Source organism: Dendrobates tinctorius, unplaced genomic scaffold (assembly GCF_039654945.1).
Source record: "Dendrobates tinctorius isolate UK_male_01 unplaced genomic scaffold, ASM3965494v1 ptg000295l, whole genome shotgun sequence".
Lineage (NCBI taxonomy): Eukaryota > Metazoa > Chordata > Amphibia > Anura > Dendrobatidae > Dendrobates > Dendrobates tinctorius.
In genome coordinates this window covers 46,435-58,536 of record NW_027361962.1, presented here as the reverse complement: position 1 = coordinate 58,536, position 12,102 = coordinate 46,435, and the positions used below count along the sequence as shown (strand labels likewise).

Genomic DNA, 12,102 nt, shown 5'->3' with positions numbered 1-12,102 from the left:
GTAAAGTGTTACCTACAGGTAGGCGGCAGGTAGTGTGCAATGCACAGAGCTGAGGAGACCTCCACTGTTAGGAGCTTTATTGGATTTAGGAGTATTAAATCTATACTACAGCAGCTAGGGGATTATAAAGATTTTTAAAAAGCTTCTGATGGCAGAATCTTTCATTACGCTGGAGATGGGCAGCCATGTTTCGTGATCCACAGCTGGACTGCATGGCCTGGAACGACCACGGACCTCTTGACTTAAAAGAACAGCCTTATGTATGCCTGTCAGGCTGTTTGTTCAGGTCGCGGTTCATCTTAACCAAAGGGGTTGTCAAGTTGCGGATAAGCGATAACTTATTGATTTGGTGGGGGTCTAACCAACATCATTTGGGATAATGGGGTATTTTAACCCCCGTGAAAATGGAGTGGTCGTGTGCGACCTGCGCAGCCCCATAGAGAATGAATTGAGTGACGGGTGGGCTGTTGACCTGTTGTGCCATCTTGTCATGGGGATTGAAGTTCTCTATTCTGCCGATCAGGTGCGGATCCCACCCACGGATCGGTCAAAACTTTTTTTTTTTTTTTTTTACTGGACAACCCCTTTTAAGTTTTAGGCTGATTTTACAGTCCCGGTATGGACTGGATGCAACCTTCAGACTGACACATGGACTAGTGAAATGGGGTTTTGATGTCTGTGAACTGGGACTCCCTGAGATTAAAGGGACAGTACACCTCAAAACCACTGTGTTCAGGTGATTACAGGAGGTTCACCTTCATAAACTCTTACCAATGGCAAGTTTTTGGTGTCTCTGCGATAAAAATGTAATTCTGGTTTACAAAGAGCCTCCCCTTTTAAGTATGGGTTTTATTTTGGGTTCAAATGGCCGTATTTTGCAGTCCTTATATAGCAATGCGAGGATTTGACCACAGTTCTGATCCAAATTTGCAGCCTCATGTATGGCATGGTCAGTCTGGGCGTTACGGTCCATATACGGACTGTGACATATGGCCGCTGATGACCTTATTCGAGGCTTTCTGGAGTTGATGAGGGTCTTCTGTGTGTGGATCGGTCTTAAATGTGAATTTTTGCCATCTCATGTAAACGCCGGCGCTCGTCTCCATACGTGGAGGTGTTACGGCAGCTTCCTCGGATGTGCTAGACCTGAGAAGTCACAACTTGCAGCTCTAATCATCTCTGCTGGTAGCGCGGATACATTAGCAGCTTTCTGGTGTTTCTTCACTTTTTGTTTTGCCATATTTATTCAAAGATGACAATTAAAATGGCTGCCATTCCCTGTGTGTGAGACAAAGATGAACTTCAACATTATTGCTCTTTGACACAATTTAAATGTCTTCTACAGATTAGGAAAACATACAGCGCCACTCCTATCCACAGGTTGTGTGTGGTATTGCACCTTGGCTCCGTTCACTTTAGTGGAGATGAGCTGAATTACCGCCACAAAAGCCATGCAAGTCTGGAAGAAAGCGGACATGTTTTCCAACCACCCCTTTAAGTACTAGTTAACAAAAGACTACAGATGAAGACATGTCTTGTTGTCTATAGCAACCTATCACAGGACAGGTTTCATTTTCACAAAGCAGCTTGTGAGATGAAAGCTGAATTCTGATTGGTTACCGTGAGCAACAAGGCCACAGATTTCCCTCAGATAGCTGTGGTGCATAAGCACGATGGACAATAAATTGTGGCGCATATTTTCACAGTTTATTCATCAATATCGTATCACATATTGGGAATCGCTTATAAAAACCGTTAAACAGAATGACAGGCCATATTGTTCAAAGCAACCAGTCACAGTGCAGCTCTTATTTTCCCAGAGCAGTTTAAGAGATGAAAGCTGAGCTGTGATTGGTTGCCATGAGCAACAAGGCTATATTTTTCTTTTTTCCTCACACAATAGTGAGGCATAAGACCTACGGACGGTAAATCCAGGGGCATATTTTCACAGTCTATTCGTTAACTGTGTCACATAATGGGCACCATCTATGAAAACCATTAAACAGCACGACAGGCCTTGTAGCTCAAAGCGACCAATTACTGCTCAGCTTTCATTTTCCCAGAGTAGTTTAAAAGATGAAAGCTGAGCTGTAATTGGCTGTTTTTTTTTTTTATAAACGAGGCCTACTTGTTTGACTCGATTCAGGGCCCTGACTGCCACATTTTAGTCAGGATCCGCCATTGCGGCAGCACCAATCTTTAGTTCTTGTGACCACTCGCTACTCCCTTGCTCTTGTATAACCATAATGAAAATGAGCAGCATGGGCGACCATAAAACAGCCGGGTAGCACTTGAGGTGAATCATATTCTCTGGAGATGCCGTATTAAGCAGGCGGCCATTATGGTTGGCAGTGTAGTGATAGGTTTTGGTGCTTGTGACGTTTTCTTTTATTCAGGGCCATTTTATTATCGTCAGCTGTTAAACGGTGGATCCGCTATCCAGGTATCGCTGTCCTTAGCCTCCATTTTAATCCGCTTCCTCCTGGTAGCAGCTGTTGCCATGGTAACCAGAGCAAGCTTGCTGTATGTATGCGAGCGACAGAGGCCATTATATTTTTCCCAGCGTGGAATATCTTGCTTTAAAATAATCAACGTCACCGTCCCCTAAAATATAATACAGGTCAAGCTGCCCCCTTCCTCCTGTGACAGATGCTCCCCCACAAAAATCACTATAGCAAAATGCTAAGGTTGATGCTGAGTTCACCTGCTTAACCCACCTACGCCCGCCCCGCCGAGGAGAGGCGGCTATATTTAGTCTGAGCAATTCTTATTCCCAACCTGTCCGTCCTGTATAAAAAAAAAAAAAAAAAATCACTTTCATTGCAAGATCTGAGTCAGAGGCCGTCAGGAATTAACCTCTTCATCACATTTAGTAAAAATAAAATAAAATGGAGGTTAATGTATGAAATTGCCTCCAAAAATTGTGCAACTACAACTCCCAGCATGTCCTGTTCAGCTCAAACTCTGCCCAAACTGGTTCTGATCTCATAAAATTCCACATTTACATTACCGTTTCGCACTGGAAATGGTTTATTAGGTGCCGGATTAGGCCGGTGATACACGGAGACCAAAAACAATTGTGCGGTTTGTCATGCGGCTATTTTAGAGTTGTGACTTTGCTATTAAAAAAAAAAAAAAAGCCAAATTGAAGCGAAGTCACAGTGCGACAGAAATATCGTCGCCGTGTAGCCTTCAAATTATTTTACTGTAGTTGAAACCGCATTTATTGGCCATTTATTAGTGATGAGCGAACGTGCTGGGATAAGGTGTTATCTGAGCATGCTCTGGTGCTATCAGAGTGTCATGTGCGCACTCAAATAATATTTTGGAGACCCCGCGGCTGCATGTCTCGCCGCTGTTAGCCACAACACATGCAGGGATTGCCTAACAGCCAGCCACGAGACATGCAGATGCGGGGTCTCAAATATATATTTTTCGAGCACGCCGAAGACACTCGGATAGCAACAGAGCATGCTCAGATAACGCCTTATCCCAGCACGTTCACTCATCACCTGGATATTGATCCCAAAAATGAGCCATATTTCTATTGACGAGGTGACCTGACCCGTGCATTTCGATGATCCTTTTCATTCATAGCCCTTGAGTAGCGAAGCTAACTACAGATTGTCATCAAGCTGCTGTTGACAGATCTTTTAGGCAATAACAATTTTACACTGGGATTTCTAAAGTAAAATCCACAGGTTTTTTGCATCTAAAATGCGCACATATTTTCTGCCCTTATTTATGTCACAATTCCTGGTTGATCGAAAGACCACATTCACTTGCAGTCACAGATTGACTAGACTCTGGACAGTTACTCTCGATTCTCTTCTAAGGCTGTGTGCACACGCTGCGGATTCTGCTGCGTTTCCGGCGCTGTGGAAACGCAGCAGTTCCGCAGATATGGTACACTACCATGTTAGCCTATGGCATTACAAATCCACTGCGTTTTTTTCCGCACGGTTTACAAACCGCAGCATGTCAATTCTTTGGGCGGATTCCGCAGCGGTTTAAACACACCTTTAACATAGTAGAGCTGTGAAACCACAGACTGATCCGCAGGTCACTTTACCTGCGGATCCGCGCGGAAAAACCCGCAGCGTGTGCACATAGCCTAAGTCTAGTCGGCAGGTGACGGCAAGTATGCAAATTGCCACCTGCTTATACGGATAAAACTGGGAGGTCGTAATAGCATCACTGTCACGATTAAGAAATATGTAATCACATAGAGTGGCTGAAAACTTTTTTATGAGAGCGGACAACCCCTTTAAGTTAAAACTCATACTGTAAAATGCTGCAGACTTTCCACGTGGAACGTTCGCACCAATGAGGCCTCGTGGGATCTGAGCCGGTTTCTGCTGACTGGTATTGTGAATGCCCCAGGCAGTGTCTATGGATCTGGCCGGAGGGCATCATTACCAAAAACCTGATTTAGCGATTGTCCAATAGCAACTTTTAGATGTCATAAATTATTCGGACTCTTTGGATGGTCATATATTGTATTATTTACCCCCCCCCCCCCCCCCCCCCACAAGACATCCCTAGAATAAAAAAAAAAAAAAGTAATCCATTCCAGGGAGCCTGCTTGTTTATGGTTTCCAAAAAAGGAGAAATCTAATTCAAAGCCTAAATCCGATGCCCCCTCATTGCCCTATATTAAAGATACTGTATAGTGAAGCAGATGCTGAATTACCCAAAAAATAGTCAAAATTGTCCGCAGGTGCGGTGGTTATTGTTCTGTTGGTTTTATTCCGGTGGATTAAAAAAAAAAAAACACATTAAATTCAGAATTTCAGTTTCGGGTGCGATTTTGATGCTGTAGTAATTCTGCACCGATTAGCTAATTTAGGAGAAATTTCTGAAATCTCATAGGCTTTGCTGGCACTGTAAAATGCAGCTGAAAATTAGCATAAAAACGCATAAAAAAAACTCCTAGTGTGAACTTGGCCTAAACATGAAACTTCTATATATGCAATCCACTTTGCTGAGACTAAATTAAGGGGGGGGGAAAAAAAAAAAACGCAGCAAATATTCACCGTGGGATTTTCACACCAGATGTAATAAAATCCACATTGTGTTTCGTCAACATGATGGCGAACGGGAAAAATCATCCAAGGTGGAAACAGACGCTTGGCCACAACTCAGACAAATTGGAAGCCCCATTGTAATGAATGGAGAAATGTGAGCATGCAGAGGGCGCAGGGGAAGGATTTTTATTATTAACCCCCTCACTGCCATCTGTTGCACATCAGTTGATTTTCCATGATTTTACCATATAGAGTCATGCAAAAAAAAAAAAAGACTAAAAATGCATATCCTTGGAAGAGGATACATTACATTAGGGCTGTGTAAGGCTTTGAGGATGCTGGTGGTGAACATGATACATAAGGTTCCTATTAAAGGCAGAGTGTGTGTAACAGCTGGGGGTGGTGATGTGCAGCCTGTGGGGGGTGACACTGATGCAGGAGGAGGAGGAGGAGGAGGAGGAGAGCTACAAGTGACAGCAGCACTGCACACACATCCAGCAGAGGAGAGCAGAGCAGGGTGACCTGAACATGTGCGGCGGCTGCTCTGCAGCGCCCCCTGGCGGCCGTGCCCCCCACATCGCACCGGGGGCCCTGGCAGCAGCAGTCGTGGGGTGCAGGGGGGCAGTGCACGGGGGGTTCTGGTTTTGAGCAGCATCCCTGCACACAAACCCCAGTCTTGGCATCACCCTGCAGCTGAGCTCCATGGCCCCAGGATGATCCGCTTCCTTCTGATGCTTTTGCTGCTTCCAGGGGCCGGTGAGTACTGATCAATGGGAAAAAAAAATCTGGTGGTGGGCAAGGTCATGGGCATGAGGATCCGGCGGTGTGAACACACAGCCCCCCAGTATCAGTGCCCAGCCCCCCGCCGTGATGATGGAGCAGCCACACACTGTGCACCCTGAGCACTGCAGGCGGCGGCCACATGTGCCCGGGCAGGAGGCTGCCACCCCGCTGCCCACTGTCATCCACATATAGCACTACATGCCGGAGAGATCCGGGGTCGGTGTCTGCAGCCCGAGGGGGATCTGGGTCTTATGTGCAGATGTGTGTGTGTACAGTGAGTGTATATATATATATAGGTGTGTGTATCTACAGTATATCTACGTCTGTGGGTGTATGTAGATAGATATATTTATATATATGTGTGTGTGTATATAGAGAGAGAGATTTATGTATAGATGTGTGTATAGTGTGTGTATGTATATATCTAGTTGTGTGTGTGTTTCTATGGTGATGTATGTATATATCTATCCGTGTAGGTTTGGGTACACTGCACCCAGGTGTTCTGCTTGGGCCATGCACACAGGTCCGTCCCTCCTCCATGCAGCCTGAGTTGTGCGGGTCTTTGAGACGAGCCACCTACAAGTCCCCGGGGTTAGATTGGACTTTTGTAGGTCTGGGATTTCATAGCATTTATTCTTCAGATTCACACACAACAAAAAAGAGCAGAAAGAGGAGCATTATGTTCCATCTGCCAATGACAGAGCCCCATCTCTGTAATACCCTACTGCATGAGGGCACCATATGGCGGTATGGTGCATGTATATTATTACACACACATACTGAAGCTTAATTCGCCCCCATTACCTTTCCCCATCTCCCAGATCACGGTGTCAGGTCACACGCTCCTGTACATGGCGTCGTTCTGGATACGCACCGCTGTGGGTTTCCAGGCTCCATTCTTAGTTATTCCACCAGATGAGGGGGTGTTGTTGTAGCTAGACTCTTTAATTGTATGTGTCATCCTCCGTTCTGTGCCTGGATAGAGCGGGTTTACCAGAGAATACGACCCCTGAGCTCCCAAGGCTCTGGCTGTGGATAATGGTGGTTGTAGTTAGTGGGTTAGCGTTTATCTGAATGAGGTCAGTGAACTGGAATACAACATTGTACTGGTGTACGGCAAATACCTGGGTTATGGAAGCAACTGGTGTGTGGTAATGAACCTGTTTATAGCCATAGATCAGCAAATGGAAATAAACTGGTGTGTGGACATGATCTGGTGTACAGCAATGAACTGGTATCTGGTTTAAACTTGGGTATGGAAATGAACTAACTGGTGCATAGATAAGAACTGGTGTAGGGTAGTAAGCTGGTGTATGGCAGTATGCTGGTGTAGGGCAGTAAGCTGGTGTAGGGCAGTAAGCTGGTGTATGGCAGTATGCTGGTGTAGGGCAGTATCCTGGTGTAGGGCAGTAAGCTGGTGTAGGGCAGTAAGCTGGGGTAGGGTAGTAAGCTGGGGTAGGGTAGTAAGCTGGGGTAGGGTAGTAAGCTGGGGTAGGGTAGTAAGCTGGTGTAGGGTAGTTAGCTGGGGTAGGGTAGTAAGCTGGTGTATGGCAGTAAGCTGGTGTAGGGTAGTAAGCTGGTGTAGGGTAGAAAGCTGGGTGAGGGCAGAAAGCTGGGGTAGGGTAGTAAGCTGGGTGAGGGCAGAAACCTGGGGTAGGGCAGTAAGCTGGTGTAGGGTAGTAAGCTGGTGTAGGGCAGTATGCTTGTGTAGGGCAGTATGCTTGTGTAGGGTAGTAAGCTGGTGTATGGCAGTATGCTGGTGTAGAGCAGTAAGCTGGTGTAGGGCAGAAAGCTGGTGTAGGGCAGTTAGCTGGTGTAGGGTAGTAAGCTGGTGTATGGCAGTAAGCTGGTGTAGGGCAGTAAGCTGGTGTAGGGCAGTAAGCTGGTGTAGGGCATAAAGCTGGTGTAGGGCAGTAAGCTGGTGTAGGGTAGAAAGCTGGTGTAGGGCAGAAAGCTGGTGTAGGGTAGTAAGCTGGTTTAGGGTAGAAAGCTGGTGTAGGGCAGTAAGCTGGTGGAGGGTAGTAAGCTGGTGTAGGGTAGAAAGCTGGTGTAGGGCAGTAAGCTGGTGTAGGGTAGTAAGCTGGTGTAGGGTAGTAAGCTGGGTGAGGGCTGAAAGCGGGGGTAGGGCAGTAAGCTGGTGTAGGGTAGTAGGCTGGTGTAGGGTAGAAAGCTGGGTGAGGGCAGAAAGCTGGTGTAGGGTAGTAAGCTGGTGTAGGGTAGTAAGCTGGTGTAGGACAGTAAGCTGGTGTAGGGTAGAAAGGTGGGTGAGGGCAGAAAGCTGGGGTAGGGCAGTAAGCTGGTGTAGGGTAGTAAGCTGGTGTAGGGCAGTATGCTGGTGTAGGGTAGTAAGCTGGTGTAGGGCAGTAAGCAGGTGTAGAGCAGAAAGCTGGGTGAGGGGAGAAAGCTGGGGTAGGGCAGTAAGCTGATGTAGGGTAGTAAGCTGGTGTAGGGCAGTAAGCTGGGGTAGGGTAGTAAGCTGGTGTAGGGTAGTAAGCTGGGGTAGGGCAGTAAGCTGGGGTAGGGCAGTAAGCTGGTGTAGGGTAGAAAGCTGGGGTAGGGTAGTAAGCTGGGGTAGGGCAGTAAGCTGGGGTAGGACAGTAAGCTGGTGTAGGGTAGTAAGCTGGTGTAGGGTAGAAAGCTGGGGTAGGGCAGTAAGCTGGGGTAGGGCAGTAAGCTGGTGTAGGGTAGAAAGCTTGGTGAGGGCAGAAAGCTGGGGTAGGGCAGTAAGCTGGTGTAGGGTAGTAAGCTGGTGTAGGGCAGTAAGCTGGTGTAGGGTAGAAAGCTAGGTGAGGGCAGTATGCTGGTGTAAGGTAGTAAGCTGGTGTAGGGCAATAAGCTGGTGTAAGGCAGTATGCTGGTGTAGGGTAGTAAGCTGGTGTAGGGTAGTAAGCTGGTGTAGGGCAGTAAGCTGCCGTAGGGTAGTAAGCTGGTGTAGGGTAGAAAGCTGGGTGAGGGCAGAAAGCTGGGTGAGGGCAGAAAGCTGGTGTAGGGCAGTAAGCTGGTGTAGGGCAGAGAGCTGATGTAGGGCAGAAAGCTGGTGTAGGGCAGTAAGCTGGTGTAGGGTAGTAAGCTGGTGTAGGGCAGTAAGCTGGCGTAGGGTAGAAAGCTGGGTGAAGGCAGTAAGCTGGTGTAGGGCAGTAAGCTGGTGTAGGGCAGTAAGCTGGTGTAGGGTAGAAAGCTGGGTGAGGGCAGAAAGCTGGGGTAGGGTAGTAAGCAGGTGTAGGGCAGTAAGCAGGTGTAGGGCAGTAAGCAGGGTGAGGGTAGAAAGCTGTGGTAGGGTAGTAAGCTGGTGTAGGGTAGTAAGCTGGTGTAGGGCAGTAAGCTGGTGTAGGGTAGTAAGCTGGTGTAGGGTAGAAAGCTGGGTGAGGGCAGAAAGCTGGGGTAGGGCAATAAGCTGGTGTAGGGCAGTAAGCTGGTGTAGGGTAGAAAGCTGGGTGAGGGCAGAAAGCTGGGGTAGGGCAGTAAGCTGGTGTAGGGTAGTAAGATGGTGTAGGGCAGTAAGCTGGTATAGGGTAGAAAGCTGGGTGAGGGCAGAAAGCTGGGGTAGGGCAGTAAGCTGGTGTAGGGTAGTTAGCTGGTGTAGGGCAATAAGCTGGTGTAGGGCAGTATGCTGGTGTAGAGTAGTAAGCTGGTGTAGGGCAGTAAGCAGGTGTAGGGCAGTAAGCTGGTGTAGGGTAGTAAGCTGGTGTAGGGTAGTAAGCTGGTGTAGGGCAGTAAGCTGGTGTAGGGTAGTAAGCTGGTGTAGGGTAGAAAGCTGGGTGAGGGCAGAAAGCTGGGGTAGGGCAGTAAGCTGGGGTAGGGCAGTAAGCTGGGGTAGGGTAGAAAGCTGGGTGAGGGCAGAAAGCTTTGGTAGGGCAGTAAGCTGGTGTAGGGTAGTAAGCTGGTGTAGGGCAATAAGCTGGTGTAGGGCAGTATGCTGGTGTAGGGCAGTAAGCAGGTGTAGGGCAGAAAGCTGGGTTAGGGCAGAAAGCTGGTGTAGGGTAGTAAGCTGGTGTAGGACAGTAAGATGGTGTAGGGTAGTAAGCTGGTGTAGGGTAGAAAGCTGGGTGAGGGCAGAAAGCTGTGGTAGGGCAGTAAGCTGGGGTAGGGCAGTAAGCTGGTGTAGGGTAGAAAGCTGGGTGAGGGCAGAAAGCTGGTGTAGGGTAGAAAGCTGGGTGAGGGCAGTAAGCTGGTGTAGGGCAGTAAGCTGGTGTAGGGCAGAAAGCTGGTGTAGGGCAGAAAGCTGGTGTAGGGCAGTATGCTGATGTAGGGCAGTAAGCTGGGGTAGGGTAGTAAGCTGGTGAAGGGCAGTGATCTGTTGTAGGGTAGAAAGCTGGGTGAGGGCAGTAAGCTGGGGTAGGGCAGTAAGCTGGGATAGGGCAGAAAGCTGTGGTAGGGCAGTAAGATGGGGTAGGGCAGTAAGCTGGTGTAGGGTAGAAAGCTGGGTGAGGGCAGAAAGCTGGTGTAGGGCAGAAAACTGGTGTAGGGCAGTAAGCTGGTGTAGGGTAGAAAGCTGGTGTAGGGCAATAAGCTGGTGTAGGGCAATAAGCTGGTGTAGGGCAGTAAGCTAGTGTAGGGCAGAAAGCTGGTGTAGGGCAGTAAGCTGGTGTAGGGCAGTATGCTGATATAGGGCAGTAAGCTGGGGTAGGGTAGTAAGCTGGTGTAGGGCAGTAATCTGGTGTAGGGTAGAAAGCTGGGTGAGGGCAGTAAGCTGGGGTAGGGTAGAAAGCTGGTGTAGGGTAGAAAGCTGGGGTAGGGCAGAAAACTGGTGTAGGGTAGTAAGCTGGTGTAGGGCAGTAAGCTGGTGTAGGGTAGAAAGCTGGTGTAGGGCAATAAGCTGGGGTAGGGCAGTAAGATTGTGTAGGGCAATAAGCTGGTGTAGGGCAGTAAGCTGGGGTAGGGTAGAAAGCTGGGTGAGGGCAGAAAGCTGGGGTAGGGCAGTAAGCTGGTGTAGGGCAGAAAGCTGGGGTAGGGCAGTAAGCTGGTGTAGGGCAGTAAGCTGGTGTAGGGCAGTATGCTGATGTAGGGCAGTAAGCTGGGGTAGGGCAGTAATCTGGTGTAGGGTAGTAAGCTGGTGTAGGGTAGAAAGCTGGGTGAGGGCAGTAAGCTGGGGTAGGGCAGTAAGCTGGGGTAGGGTAGAAAGCTGGTGTAGGGCAGAAAGCTGGTGTAGGGCAGTAAGCTGGTGTAGGGTAGAAAGCTGGGTGAGGGCAGAAAGCTGGGGTAGGGCAGTATGTTGGGGTAGGGAAGTAAGCTGGTGTAGGGTAGTAAGCTGGTGTAGGGCAGTATACTGGTGTAGGGTAGTAAGCTGGAGTAGGGCAGTAAGCTGGTGTAGGGTAGAAAGCTGGTGTAGGGCAATAAGCTGGGGTAGGGCAGTAAGATTGTGTAGGGCAATAAGCTGGTGTAGGGCCGTAAGCTGGTGTAGGGCAATAAGCTGGTGTAGGGTAGAAAGCTGGGGTAGGGCAGAAAGCTGGTGTAGGGCAGAAAGCTGGTGTAGGGCAGAAAGCTGGTGTAGGGCAGTAAGCTGGTGTAGGGCAGTAAGCTGGTGTAGGGCAGAAAGCTGGTGTAGGGTAGTAAGCTGGTGTAGGGCAGAAAGCTGGTGTAGGGCAATAAGCTGGTGTAGGGCAGTAAGCTGGTGTAGGGCAATAAGCTGGTATAGGGCAGTAAGCTGGTGTAGGGTAGGGTAGTAAGCTGGTGTAGGGCAGAAAGCTGGTGTAGGGCAATAAGCTGGTGTAGGGCAATAAGCTGGTGTAGGGCAGAAAGCTGGTGTAGGGCAATAAGCTGGTGTAGGGCAGTAAGCTGGTGTAGGGCAGTAAGCTGGTGTAGGGCAATAAGCTGGTGTAGGGCAGTAAGCTGGTGTAGGGTAGTAAGCTGGTGTAGGGCAGAAAGCTGGTGTAGGGCAATAAGCTGGTGTAGGGCAGTAAGCTGGTGTAGGGCAATAAGCTGGTGTAGGGCAGTAAGCTGATGTAGGGCAATAAGCTGGTGTAGGGCAGTAAGCTGATGTAGGGCAATAAGCTGGTGTAGGGCAGTAAGCTGGTATATGGAAATGAACTCTTATATGGCAATGGACTGACTGCAGTTAACTGATTTACGGAAAGCAACTAGTGTATGGAACAAAGCTAACCGGTGAACAGAATATAACTGTTATATGGCAATAATCTGGTGTATGGATGTCATCTGGTGTACAGAACTGGTATTTGGGAATGGACTGGTGTACGGATATGATCTGGTATTTGGAAATAGACTGGTGTATGGATATGAACTGGTATATGGGAATGGACTGGTGTATTGATATGATCTGGTGTTTGGAAATAGA

General features: G+C 48.5%; 1 protein-coding gene across 2 annotated transcripts in view; it reads left to right on the top strand.

Annotated features, from left to right (window-relative positions):
• Positions 1 to 5,495: 5,495 nt before the first annotated feature.
• LOC141073018 (uncharacterized) overlaps positions 5,496 to 12,102 on the top strand; it is a 42,974-nt gene continuing 36,367 nt past the window's right edge. For both annotated transcript variants that reach the window (XM_073560293.1, XM_073560294.1), the window contains exon 1: positions 5,496 to 5,783. In XM_073560293.1, the coding sequence (XP_073416394.1) occupies positions 5,741 to 5,783 (43 nt within the window). In that variant the 5' untranslated portion in view covers positions 5,496 to 5,740. The remainder of the gene's footprint in view (positions 5,784 to 12,102) is intronic.